The 14,280-nt window shown below is 49.3% G+C and overlaps 1 protein-coding gene across 1 annotated transcript; it reads right to left on the bottom strand.

Annotated features, from left to right (window-relative positions):
• Positions 1 to 4,010: 4,010 nt before the first annotated feature.
• GML (glycosylphosphatidylinositol anchored molecule like) lies at positions 4,011 to 14,103 on the bottom strand. The gene is given in 5 exon segments (XM_023248315.2): positions 4,011 to 4,466; positions 12,319 to 12,360; positions 12,363 to 12,425; positions 12,972 to 13,054; positions 13,931 to 14,103. Coding segments are annotated over 4 exon segments (459 nt in total). The 5' UTR covers positions 13,036 to 13,054; positions 13,931 to 14,103; the 3' UTR covers positions 4,011 to 4,176.
• Between the last annotated feature and the right edge of the window lie 177 nt (positions 14,104 to 14,280).

The following is a 14,280-nucleotide window of genomic DNA, read 5'->3' as shown; positions in this document are numbered from 1 at the left end:
TATATATACAATCCATATATATACTCCATTAAATATACATATGTGTATATATATCACATATTTGTTTATCCATTATTGGATGTGTCATATGTTTATATCCATTCTTCCAATCTTTGTTTTTTGACCAGAACTTAATCCACTTGTATTTAAAGTACTTACTGATAAAGAGGGACTTCCTACTGTCATTGTGCTCCCTGCTTCTTATATCTGGACAGCTTTTTGTACATTCTTTCTTGCATTCCTTTTTTTGCGTTTAGTTGATTTTTTGTAGTGAAATTTATATTCCTTTCTCATTTCCCTTTGTATGTATTCTATAGTGAGTTTCTTTGTGGTGACCATGAGAATGACCTTTCACATCCTAAAGTTGTACCTCTCTAATTTGAATTTATACCAATTTAACTTCAGTGGCATACAAAAACTCTGCTCCTTTACACACCCATCCCTACTCATCTTAGTTGTTGATATCACAAACTTACATCTTTATAAACCGTGTGTCCCCAAACATAAACTAAAAATTCTTTTATATGTGTTAGTCTTCTAAATTACATAGCAAAAAAGTTTAGAGTTAAAATCTGAGTTACAGTAATAGTAATTTTTATACTTTTTTTCCTTTAAATGTATTAGTCTCTTAAATCATGTAGAAAGCAAAGTTAAAGTACAGTTTAAACTTAAAGGACTAATACAAGTTATTGTTACAATAATGTTTGCTTTTATAATTGCCAAAGCATTTATCTATATTGAGATCATTTCTCCACATAGCTTTGATTACTGTCTAGTGTTCTTCCATTTCACCTATCAGGATTCTTTTGAACATCTCTTGCAGAGCAGGTCTAGAGTGCACAAACTCACTCAACTTTTGTTTATCAGGAAATGTCTTAATTTCCCCCTCACTTTTGAAGGAAAGTTTTGCCAGATATAGGATCCTTGATTGACAATTTTTTTCTTTTATCACTTTGTCCTGGCCTCCATTTATGATGAGATATCAGCTAATGATCTTCTCAAGGATCCTCTGTATGGGATGATTCACTACTCTTTGCTGCATTTAAGATACTATTTTTGTTTTGTTTTGTTTTGTTTCTTGAAATTTTCATTTTAAGCTGTCTTGATGGGGTCTCATTGAGTTCAACTTCCTTGGAGTTCATTAAACTTCTTGGAACCTCTGTGATTGGAAGCAGCAATCAGCAATCAGAGCACGGATCCCCAACATCTGGAAGACAGGGTGCTTTTTGCCCACCCAAGCTCCCACAGCTGTGTGCAAGATGCTCCAGGAGCATATGGGCATGTGTCCGCTGTGAGATGAGGTGGGAGATGGGTAGTTGCTACCATGCTAAGAGCTCAAATTGACTACATCTTACTGTCCAAGCCTTTCCCTGGAAGTTTCAAGCTTTAAACAGATGCCACATTTCCAAAATAGTTACATAAGATTGATTCTGCCAGTGCAATCATTGTCCAGGTGGTGAGACAGGTTCTGTGCCCTTCCCACTTCTTCCCAGAATCCTCCTCCAAGTTCTCCATTTTTAAACTCTGTTCCCCTTTCTCTCCCATTTTGGAAGATATATATTCCATGTCTACCATCTTGGTCGTTATCTTAGACATTCTGAAAAGAATTTTGTAACTTAAGATACAAAAGTATTCAACGGCATCCCAAAACAAAATGCAGACACTTTAGAGCTTATCTTTTTAACTTTAGAGATTTTTTTTATAGAATCATTTTTTATGTTTATTTTGAGAGAAATACAGAGAAAAGGAGAGCAAGAGAGCACGTGCACATGCGCTCATGTGAGCAGTGCAGGCACACAGAGAGAGGGAGAGAGGGAATCCCAAGCAGGCTCAACACTGTCAGCGCAGAGCCTGATGTGGGGCTCGGACTCACAAACCGTGCGATCATGACCTGAGTCGAAATCAAGAGTCAGATGTTCAACCAGCCGAGCCACCCTGGTGCCCTAGAGCTCTTTTTAGCTAAAGTTCTATTTTGTTTCTTTAACACCATAAAGATGTGATTGGGTTTGTGTTTCCATTTACTCACATGTTCACTATTTTCTGTGCTCACCATTCTTTTCTGTATTTAAAATGTTCCTAGTAGATAAACTCCATTTTTCCTAAAGATCATTCTTTAAAATTTCTCTGAGTAAGGTTCTGCTGGTAGAGGTCAATCTCAAAATTGTTGATCTGATAATGTTTATTTTAGCCACCGTCTTCAATGATCATTTTGTAGAGTGTTTTTTCCAGTTACGAAGTGCTTTTATTTTAGCCTTCTGAAGATGTTAAAGGGGGCAGATGATGTTAACTGTCCATCAATCACACGTCCTCTGCTTCCTAGACACATACACAGGCTACACTTCCCAGCTTACCTTGCAGTTGGTGTAGTCATGTGTCTAAGTTTTCGTCAATGGAATTGCCACAAATATCATGTGCACCTCCTCTGGCATTAGACCATGGAAATGTCCCACACAATTCTCCATGTTTTGCCCTCTCCCACCAGCTGGACCTGGAAACATTGGACAGTACACGTTGAATTTACTGCTAGCAGGAGAACTACTTGCCTTCTAGGAATTCTCATTTTACACTTTATGGAAGGAATAAGTTTCTTCTGTGTTGGATCCATACTCTCCATTTGGTATTTTGTCACAGCGGTAAACATGAACTAACACACTGGTCTAGTATCATCTGGCTTGTATTGTTCACAACGAAAGGTAGCCCAGGAGTTGCACTAACATCCCTAACTGTGATCCTTATTTAATCTCTGGATTCTTTTAAGATCAACTCTTGGTCTTCTGTGTTCTTTGGCTTTGGCTCTACTATATGAAGGGTATGTAGAAGTCCCTTTTTAATTTTCCTGATGGAAGTTAGGTCTCTCTTCTCACTCCCTTTTCTCCCATACCTCTCTTCTTCCCTTCTTCTCTGGCCACATATATTTATGTCTCATACTGATTCTGCTTCTCTCCTGAACCAAGTCCAAGAGACCCAGCAGAGGCAAATCCAGAGAGACTGAGTGCAGATCAGTGGTTGCAAAGACCTACAGATGAATGAGGACAAACCACTTACCTGATGCAGGTTTCCTTTTGGGGGGAGGGGGAAATATTCTGGAATTAAATAGTGGTGATGGCCGCACAAGATTGTGAATATAGTAAAAAAAAAAAAACTAAACCCACTGAATTATACCTCTGAAATGATGCATTTTATGTTACATGAATTTCATCTAATTTAAACTCAAGTTTGATTTAAAAAAGGAGGAGAGGATGAGGGCTAAGAATATCTTCCTTTTCTGTTCCCCTCACACCTCTTTTCTGAAACCACCACATGTGCAAGAATGACAACCTCAGCACAGAAGTCTCCATGCCATTTCAAGGTGGTCACCAGCAGACTCCCAGCCTCTCCCCCTGCTCAAATGTCAGCACCCGGGAGACCTTCTAGCCCTGGTGGGAGGATAGGCCCAACTTTGAGGGAGGACTGTGGCTCGTGCACAACTTGTCTGATTGGCCCACACTGGGCACCGGGCACAGTCTCTAACATCAGGCCATGATATCCACGTGCCACCTCTTGCCCAGCTCCCTCTCGGCTTCCATCATCCCCACCTGAGAACTAAAGCACAGAGTCTCAGGTGGCCTCGGGTGCCTGTGGTCCGAGCATAGCTGGGACCTCTCTTTGAGCGAACTCATACACTCTCCCCTGTAACTGTTTTGCCTTATTTAAAATACTTAGTCTCTCGGGGTATCCTAGTGGCTCAGTTGGTTGAGCAGTTGGGCGTCTGACTTAGGCTCAGGTCGTGATCTCATGGTTCCTGAGTTTGAGCCCAGCATGGGGCTCTGTCTCCTTCTCTCTGCCCCTCTCCTGCTCACGTTCCTATGCATGTTCTATCTGTTTCTCTCTCTCTGAAAAATAAACTTAAAAAAATACTCCATCTCTGCATGCTAAAGCAACAAGATGTTTTGGTCTATTTGTAAGATGATGTCTAAAGAGGAAGAAACAGATCAAATGCTAAAACCACCAACAAATCTCTAGGTAAGCAGTGCCCAAGCAATAATGTTCTTTATTTCTCTCTTGAAATAAGCTGGGAAAGGGTAACTGGTCCACCTGGGGCCCTGTGGGTCAGTATCCCTGGCTCACAAGGGAGGAAAGGAGAGTGAACTTGCTCTGAGGAATGAGGGAAGAGATCAGACCCTCCCAGAGGGCTTCTCATGTCAGTGTATGGCTGACCAGGATGGAGGCAATGCTCAGGGAAAGTGTTGACTCCCCCAAGCATACAGTTCCTTCTAACTCATCCTCAATAGTCTGGTCCTGTGTGATCTCCGTCTCCATATTAGTGGGCCCTCCTTCATTGCAAGTCATTGCACCACAACAACGGACGAAATAGAAGCTGTTAGTTCTTAAGACTCTTGGGGCTTCATCAGGCACTTCGCTTGGATACACAAACGTGCAGTTGCTCGTACAGTTCTTGTAAACAAGTAGCTCCCGACTGTTCAAACCTTAAAAAGTAGAGATGAAAATCATTGATTTCAGGTTTTCTGCTTGCAAACAACAAAGCACAGTTCACCCAGTAACTAGTGTTATACATCCCCAGATGTGACTACGTTGCCTAGAATTTTTACAGATAAAGAACGCTCAAGAAAGGCCACCAGAGGGTCTGTTTCTTCCCTGGACAACTTCTCCTGGAGATGGTTTTCTGTCTACAAGGCCATCTTTTCTCTGCCTCTGGCTGTCTCTAAATAGTATCAAGGTGCCTTGGCACATGGCTGCACAGATGAAATGTCCTGTTCATTATTTGTCCTAAGAATCTCAGGGCTCTAGAAAGAGAACGGAGACCAAAGAAATGTTTCGCTCAGGTCTCACAGGATCACATAGACTCTGAAGTGGAGTGCCCCATCCATGTGGCCCTCACCTGATTTTCTGAGACTCGGTGTGGCCCCTCTAGGACGAGCTCCCACCTGGGACCCTCGGCCAGGTATTCCCAGCTCCTGGCCCAACATATAAACCTCGATGCACCCTTAATGCCAACCTGCGCCCCAGCACGGACAGGGTACTCCACCGCAAGCAGGGTCCCACAACTACTGTGATTACCTTCACTGGTGGGCTCGCCCAACAGCTTTGGCCAACCACCAAGGCTGAGTCCTTAAGATGCACAAGCATGTGTATCTTGGCCATGTGAGCAAGGAGCCATCTGAGGCCTCCTTAGAGAGTCCCTGAGTTAAATTCTTCGGTGCTCACTCACCACTTCTGCTCCCTTGTGACCTCAGTGTTTACCCAATACTTTCTCCCTGTAACTTGCCACCGTTGACGTTTCCACTCATGGCTCTGAGATCAAAGGAAGGAACACCCAGCTAAGCTTCCGTCACTTGCTTGTCTCTATTTGCCACATGAAGGGTTTCTGGAAGTCCAACGTTCTACGGAAGAGTGCACACTCATAAGCCAGCCGACAGCTGACTGGATTTCAGGAAGTGCTCATAACCATGGAACTCGCACGAGCGCCAGAAACAGAACTGGATAAAAACTACCGAATTCCCGCCTCTGTTCTTCCATCAGGCACTAAAAGCAGTCAAGGCTAAAGATAAGAAATGTCTGGATTTCCAAGCCTATGTGTTAGTTTTGTCTGTTTTTGCACTTTGTGAATATGAACTCCTGTACTGTCTGTTTTGGGGTCTGGCTTCTTTTCTCTGCTTTGTGTTTGGGAAACCCATCCCTGATGTGGCCCAGTGCTGTGTATGGTTTACTCTCCCCTTTGTACACTTTTCCACTGATGAACATTCCATGGTTGACTGCTGATGGGCATTAGCATTGTTTCTGGCTGTCACCTCCCCCAAAGAGTGCTGCAGTGAGTATTCTCATCCTCGTCTTGAGGTGAGCATGTGTGAGTTCTTGACATGGTGGTAAATGCTGAGTCCTTAAGATGCATACATATGGCTTTAGCAGACGCTGCTGAAGAGGTTTCCAGAGCGGGTGAACCTATTTATACTCCAAAGGATCGTGTCCACCTCAACATCTTGCCACCACACAAGTAGCTGTTTGTGAATGTTTAATCATTCCTTTTGGTGTTACCATACCATAGTTCTGAGTTTCATTTCCACCAGAAACGTTCACGTTGGATGACTTTTCTTATATTTAGTACCCACTTGGATATCATTTTCTGGTAAACAGCCTCCAAGCCTTTGGCTCCAATTTCTATTGGATGATCTGCTTGTTCAAGTAGTGATTCGTAGAAGAAGTTCATTCCATATACGGAATATAAGCCCTTGGGCAGACAGTGTTTTAAAGGGCCTTCTCTTCATCTGTGGCATCTTTACACTTACCAGTATCCTCTCGGGGGCAGAAGTTGTGAATTTTTATGTAATCCCACTACCGCTTTTCCTCATCTGTGATCAGCACTATATTGTTCAGGTGTCTTAAATTCTTAATTATCCCAGGGATACATTCTTCTACATTTCCCTTCCAAAAAAATAAAGCCCACGTTTTGTTCTTTTACTATTTACATGGAGATCTAGAAAGCATCTGAAAGTGCTTCTGTTGTGTAAATCATGTGTACAAGATTTCCTGCATCCACTACTGGTGAGTGCCGACGAGTGTCTTTCCCTACAACCTTCTGGGTCAACGTTGTCAGAAAGCATGTGGCTTTTTCTGAGACCTCTTTTCTCCACTGTCAGTCTATTTTTCAATCCCACCACCAACACTAGACCATGTGCATTGACGAGACGAAAGAATCTTGCGTAAGAGTGCAGGTTCTCTGTTCCTCTCTTCTTCCACGAGATTGCCTTGGACATTCCTAGCCCCCAAAGTTCCATAAACATTTGAATATTTTGAATCAACTTGCCCCCACCCCCACCCCAACACACACACACACACACACACACACACACACACACACACTAGCCTGGTGAGACTCTGACTGGGATTTCATGGAATCTGAGGATGAACTTGAGGAGAACAGCTGTCCTACCTCTACTGGGTTGCTCCATCCAGAAGCCTGGCTCACCCGTTGGTTTAAGTCCTTCCATTTCACCTGTTTCACAGCTTCGATATGGAAGTCTTGCAGAAATCTGCTTGCGTTTATTTCCAGGTATGTGGTGGTTTTCAAACGCTATGTGTGTTTTTGCACATTTCATTTTCCACGTGTTCATTGTTGTTGTATAAATACACCATGGGTTTTTTAATTTGATTTTTCAGTACTGACCTTGTATTTCGGGCCATTGCCCAAGGTACTGCTTATGTCCAAAGTTCATCATCTTTGGTGAGTAGTAGCTGCTTGCTTCCTATTTCCCAGCCACTGTGTGTATCATTTCTTCCAGTGACCTAGTAATTCCTGTGCCAACCATAATTCTGCTTCATGGGAGTGGAGGTCGTGACAAGACGCATCTCACCCCACTTTCACCTCAAGGGAAAAGTGTTCCAGTATTTTCCTTGGGACAGAAAATGACCTCTTGTCTTCCATTTCCTCAGGTTTTTTTTGTTTCATTTGGAAAGGATACTGGATTTCATCAGTTTTCAGCATCTATGGCTGTGATGTTTCCCATTTTCTTTGCTAAGATGGTGAACTGAACTAGTGGGTTTCAATTGTAAGCCACACTGCAGTGTGTGTATGTGCCTGTGTGTGTGTGTCTGTGTGTTCTAAACACCTACACCCAGGCTCCTCTTGTCTCTCATCATTTGCCATCCTATGGCACATTTTCCCACACTTTATTCAGATTTCATTCTTTTCCCCTTAATGTTCTTTTCCTGTTCCAGGATGCCATGCAGGATACAACATTCCGTTGGGTGCGGTATAGCTTATCCACAGTAGGATTCTATTGGTTCAGATCTGGCTAGTACCGCTGCAGCTCTAGTCACAGGAGAGGTTCGTCTGTGGTTTCCATCCTTCCAACGTCCTTCCTAGGCTTTGTGTTAGAGTCAGACTGTCATCATGAATGTGTTGGGGAGCAATTCTCTTTATTATCTGGAAGAGTTTGTGTATGGTAGGGTGATTTCTCCTACGAAGCTAGTGGACTTTGCCAGAGACGCTATCTCTAGTTGGTTTTCCAGAAAGGATTTCCAGGTTTTCCATTTCTAGGTTTTCCAGAAAAGATTCAGGGCACTTCAGCTTTACAATCTCATTGTGGGTCAGAGCCAATTCAACTGTGTTTTTCAAGGTGTGATTCATTTCATCACGACTCTCCAATGTGTCACAGGAAGGCTATCATAGTGGCTTCTTGTTTTCTTTACAAGGGAAAGAAAAAAGTGGCCTCTGATGGATGCCCCCCCCCCTTTGCATTTCTGATAACAAAAGTGTGAATTTTACGTTTCTGCCTTTGAGCTCCCCTACCCCATTTTACCCATACTATGAATCCCTCCAAAGAATCAACTGTTGGCTTTGTGGGGATTCTTTCTGGGTTTTCGTATTCCCATTACAAGGATTTCTGCTGTCTTCATGACATTCCCTACCTCATTTCTTTGGGTGGATTTCCTATTCTTCAGTCTTCCTGAGTGGAAGTTGGGGCCTTGGCACACGTTCTCTCTTCTACGAGAGGCCGAGAGTATCTATTTGCGCTCTCGACTCTGCTTTCCCTGCACTCCACTCATTTTCCCCACGTCCTAGCTTTAGAATCATGGAGTCCTTCTTCTTTCCTAACTTCCATGTGGCTTCTCTTTGGGTCTTTGGTTATTCAGAACTGCTCTGTGTGATTATAAGGAGTGGAGGTTTTCCCAGTTCTCTTTGGAGTCACGATTTCTAGCTTAAGTCCACTGTAACAGAGAAGGAACTCTGCAGAAATGCCTTCCTTTGACACGTGTATATGCTTGCATTAGGTCCTGGCATGAACTCAGTATCACAAACGTCATTAGCGACCTTGTAAAAAAATGTGTATTGGGTCATGGGTAGCTCTGCTGTCACACATCATGAGTATTCCTCCTTCGTAACCAGCGTCCTTCAGACCTTCTGTAGCAGAGGGTGGCAAACAAGAGCCTGCGGGGCAGCCCCAGTCCACCAGCTGTGTCTATGGGTAAAGATCTGTTGGGACATAGGAACGATCACTCTGTTTACCCATGCTCCATGGTTTCTCCTACCCCCACACAGGCAGTGCGGGGCACTTGCTACGAGTCTAGGTGGCCTACTAGTAAGCAGGGTTGCTTCTGATCCTTTATAGAAAGAGTTGGTCCACCCCAGCTGAATGGCTCTGGTAAGTTTGGGGCCCTTGCTCTAGCACCTGGAAGCCATGGGCAGAGGTATGTTAACGACAACACTGTGACCATGCCCCCACCTACAGTTCCTAAGCTCTGGGGAGCATTTTTCGGTGTGGCTCTTCCTCCTGCATCATCGGGCGTGTGTGCACTTCGATGCTGGTGTCTTCCCGGTTGTCTCACCCTTTCATCTCCATCCAGTGCTGTTCTGCTCTTCACACAAGCAACGCCCTTGAGTTCACGTTAGCTTTGCCACAGTGCGTGCTTAAGAGCTTGGGGTCGGTATTTACGTTGTATACCATGTTCTGTGTTTTATTCTCAGAGTTTTTATGTTCTCATTTCAAAGCATGCCTCTATGAAGCAAAACATATGCATTTAGTTTGTTCTGAAAGTCATGGGTTCCTACTTGTATCCATTTTAATATTAGTGTCATTAACGATCCGTTAGATCTTAAATTGCTTTTCTGATGTTCAGTGTCTTGCTTCCGATAATTGTACCTTCAAAACGTTTTCAGGAAATACGAAAGCTCCCGTGCACCTGGACTCAGTCACTTCCAACGGTACCACGTGGCCAGACCTCAGTGCGGCAGCGCGACTAGGGCACCGGCTCTCAAAGTGGTAACGGTGAACACCAGGCTTACACCACAGTCATCCCTCATATAGACACACCCACCTCTTTGACACCCAAATGCCCAGCCATTGACTCCCACAAAACGATTCCGGGGTCCGCTTCTAGAAGTTGGTCATTTCTAGAACATTTTATAAGAGGAAACATGGACAGTTACCTCTGGAGCTGGCCCTTTCTCGTTCCCCGTGTTTCCCAGCACACTCATTCAGGATAACGGAGCAGTAGCTGCCCTGCTTTACTGCCGAGTAACGCCCACGGTGGACTCACCACAGTGTCTTTACCGTTCAGGTGCTCCAGGATGTCTGGGTTGCTTCGGGGATCGAGGTGCTACAAACCACTCTGGGACAAACATCCACGCATGGTTTCGCACAGGCGAAGTTTCAACTCTTCTGGGAAATCCCCCAGAAATGCAATTCGGGGATCGACGGTAGCTGCATGTTGTGTTTTTAAGAAACTGGACCGCGTTCCCCATAATTTGTGGTCCCATTTTTCACTGTCACTGGCCACATACGAAAATCTGGTTTCTTTACCGTCCCGGCCAGCCTTTGGTGTGGCCACTGTTTTTGACTTGGTCACTCTGATTAGAGACACCTAATCGTGTTTTCAATTTTAATTTCCCTAATGACCAAAGATGTCGACCATCTCTTAGAGGCTTATCTGCTTATCGGTGCGAGCTGGCGATCAGAGGGACAGTCCAAAACCAGGTCCATTTGATGCTGAGGCGGGGCGGGGCCGGGGGGACGAGCCCAGTTGGGAGGAAAATATGGATGCCATGCTTCTCTGCCCCCGCCCCCCGTCTCGGCCCACGCACAGGAGACTCTCGTGAAGATGTCTGAGGTGTTCACCCACACACCTGTCACCTGTGCAGGCCAGCGGCCATGCAACTGCTACCTTCTTAGGAACTGCTCGTGGGCAACGGGGCTGATGGGATGGACGTGAAGCAGGATGAAGTGTGGAGATGCTGGATGGGGTCCCCTGGCGTCCATCACCGCAGAACCATCACGACCTTCCAGACCAACCATCTGCTTCACCTTAGCCCTGCAGACCTCACGAGGGCTCTCCCTGGGCCAAGTATAGCGCAGAGCCACACAGGGCGAGAGGCTGGGAAACAGAGCCCAACGCCCCCTTCAGAAGCAGCCTTCCCAGCGCGGCAAGGCAACCCGCCACCCACCAGGGTCTCCCAGAGGGGCAGCAGCAGAGCTCTGATGGCGGCTTCTGTTCCTCCTGTGGTGCAAGTGCCTGAGGAGCTTTGGCTGCCAAGGCACCCACCTCAAGGACGGCTCTCTGGGGGAAACACCACCAGCCGCTGGACTAGATACAGAGCCCACACCGCCGCACCGCTACCGCCCGAGGCTCCTTCGTTCCAGGGCTCTTGGTGGGGCTCCAGAACTGATCACGGGTCTCTGATTTCTCTTCTTCTCGCGTTTTAGAGTCCTGCCCTCGTGTTGTAAACTCACCAATGAAGACGGGCCCGGGAAACCCCAGATGCCCCCCTTGAGCCCAGAAAAGGCACACTCCCAGCCCGTGCATCTCTCGTCCCACCACGACTTGGCCGTGTGCCTTGGAAGCTCCAGGACTCGTGAGCCACAGCTCTGTGGGTTCCCAGTTCCTGACGGCCGCGCCGAGGGCGTCCTCAGTCATCACAAGAACCACGAGGGCCAGTCCCGCCATATCGTTGCACGTCGATAGGCCGAGACCTGCACACAACAGGTGCCCGCTGCAGGAACCCGGGACAGATTCCAGCTCCTTCCTGAGTTCCAAAGCCCCAGATGCCCACAGGGTAGGCCAGCTGGTACCACCGAGAGGAGGCAGAAAGAAGACTGTGTTGCAGGGGGCTTGGAACACAGAATGGCACGTTAAGGTGCAAAGAGACACTGGGGAAGGCCAGGGGCCAGAGGACAGGCCCCCGGCAGGGCCCCACACGGGGCCACTGCCTCCCTGCCAGGCCGTGCACTGGCTGCAGCCTCCCAGGCTCATCGAATGGTCACTGGCCTCTGGCAGACCCTGTGCTTCAGCTTAGGGCCCTGGCGAGCGGGACGCCTTTCTCAGGGCACCTGAGCCTCTGAGTAAGAGCCAAGAGCACTCCGAAAGGTCACGCTCTGCCCTGAGCCCACACTTGGCCTTGCCCTCCGTGTGCAGTAGTCCTTGTCCTGAGAAGTCCGCAGGATGCCCGCTTTTCGGGCCTACTTAGCTGGAAGCCCTCCACCAGCCTGAATCAAATGGGCAACGAGGGACCGCCCGGGCGACTCGGGGGCGCCAGCACCGCCACCAAGGACTGACACGGAGCGGAGGCCTAGGGTCTGGCAACCCCCCATGGTGCACGTGGACCCTGACAGCCCCACCTTGCGGGGTGCCTGGCTCTCCAGGATGGTGCACACCGGCCTCTCCTGGGGCTGAGCCTAGAGGCTGGGGTGGGCTCTCAGGATGGGGACAGAGCAGGCCAAGGGCCACGGGGCTGGGTCCAAGACAGAGCAGATCAGACAGCTCCCTGAAAGTGCTCAGGTGGGGTGCCTAATTCACAACGCGCAAGGAAGACAAACAGGTACTTACGAACAGAGATGGTCATACAGCGCCTGAGGTCTGTTGGACACAACGTAATTGTGGACACTTAAAATTGTTGATGGTCCAACAATCGTAGCATTTCAGGTTATAGGTCCCTGAGGAAACAGTAAGCAGCATCTGGCTCCAGTGCCCCGGGCACCGTCCACCGTTACACTTGGCTGTGCCCTCCCCCTGCCTTGAAGGACTTCTGGAGGCCTCCACCGCCTGGCCCTCGACAGGCTCCGCTCGGGCCAGGGTAGCTTCCGGGCAGAGACCGGGTACACGTGGGACTTGTTCCTGTTCCCAGAGACAGACGCGGGCGAGCACCGCCAGGGAGCCAGCTGAGGGGACCCTCTGCCCCGCAGATGACGGCCCCTGTGCCCAAGAGAGCCTGGCAGTCAGAAAAGGCCAGCGCCCTCCCAGACTTCCCTGGACTCTCCAACGCTGCCCTTCCCAGGTGAGGGAGGGCCGAGCTAGAAACGCCCTCCCGACCCTCACCTAGCTCGGGGACCCTTCCAAACCCACCCTGTGCCCACCAACTGCACTGACATCAGGGGTCCCGGCGGCCTAAGGTGACGGAATCCCACCCAGACCCTTTCTCTGACCCTGGATAACAGTAAAGTCTTATCACCGGAAAGACAGGGAGAGGAATCGATACTTACAATATCCTCCCAGCATGACCTGAGGCAACCAGATGACAAGGAGAAAGGCCCAGAGAAGCATCATCTCCTACAGGAACTTGAACCTATAGGTGAGGAGACCAGGACACACGTCAGCAGCCTGCACGTCACAGAGGCCACCTCACAGGATGCGTCTCTGCAGGACCCACGTGAGCAGGGTGCGGGGATCCCGGAGGGAGGCTTTGGGGTCCACCAGCGACCACCAGCCCCTCCCAGCTCCTCTCCCCACCCGCACCTCCCCTGCACCTCCCCTCCTGGCTCCTCTCCCCACCCGCACCTCCCCTGCACCTCCCCTCCTGGCTCCTCTCCCCACCCGCACCTCCCCTGCACCTCCCCTCCTGGCTCCTCTCCCCACCCGCACCTCCCCTGCACCTCCCCTCCTGGCTCCTCTCCCCACCCGCACCTCCCCTGCACCTCCCCTCCTGGCTCCTCTCCCCACCCGCACCTCCCCTGCACCTCCCCTCCTGGCTCCTCTCCCCACCCGCACTTCCCCTCCCCTCCCCTCCTGACTCCTCTCTCCACCCGCACCTCCCCTGCACCTCCCCTCCTGGCTCCTCTCCCCACCCGCACCTCCCCTGCACCCCCCCTCCTGGCTCCTCTCCCCACCCGCACCTCCCCTGCACCTCCCCTCCTGGCTTCTCTCCCCACCCGCATCTCCCTTGCACCTCCTCTCCTGGCTCCTCTCCCCACCCGCACCTCCCCTGCACCTCCCCTCCTGGCTCCTCTCCCCACCCACACCTCCCCTGTATCCCCCCTTCCAGGCTCCTCTCCCCTCCCGTACTTCCCCTCCCCTCCCCTCCTGGCTCCTTTCCCCACCCGCTCCTCCCCTGCCCTCCTCTCCTGACTCTTCTACCCACCTAAGCCTCCCCTGCACCTCCCCTCCTGGCTTCTCTCCCCACCCACACCTCCCCTGCACCTCCCCTCTTGGCTCTTCTCCCCACCTGCACCTCGCTGCTCAGCAGGCAGGGCTCTGCCCGCTCCACCGGGCTCTACAGGCAGCAGGCAGGCCTTTCCACACACCCCTCAGGCCTCCTCTTGCACGAAGTCACCTGGGGCTGCCTCCGCTGGGAGCTCAGCCGAGGTCCCCATGCCCCCCCCAACAATGCTTGTCCTGACGTACTCATTGACCCCGACCTCAAGAGCAGCTGGGGAAAAGTGCTGGGACACTGTCCAGGCAGATGTTTCCCGCTCCTATAGGCGATGGACAAATGCGGGGCGGCACGCGGTGACCACCCCGCTCCCTTGGAGGCCGGCAGCCTGCCGTGCGCAGTGGCCACAGTGTGCGCCAGAA

Source organism: Felis catus, chromosome F2 (genome assembly GCF_018350175.1).
Source record: "Felis catus isolate Fca126 chromosome F2, F.catus_Fca126_mat1.0, whole genome shotgun sequence".
In the NCBI taxonomy this organism is placed as follows: domain Eukaryota; kingdom Metazoa; phylum Chordata; class Mammalia; order Carnivora; family Felidae; genus Felis; species Felis catus.
Note: the sequence above shows the minus strand (reverse complement) of the source record. Positions and strands in the feature narration are given on the sequence as shown.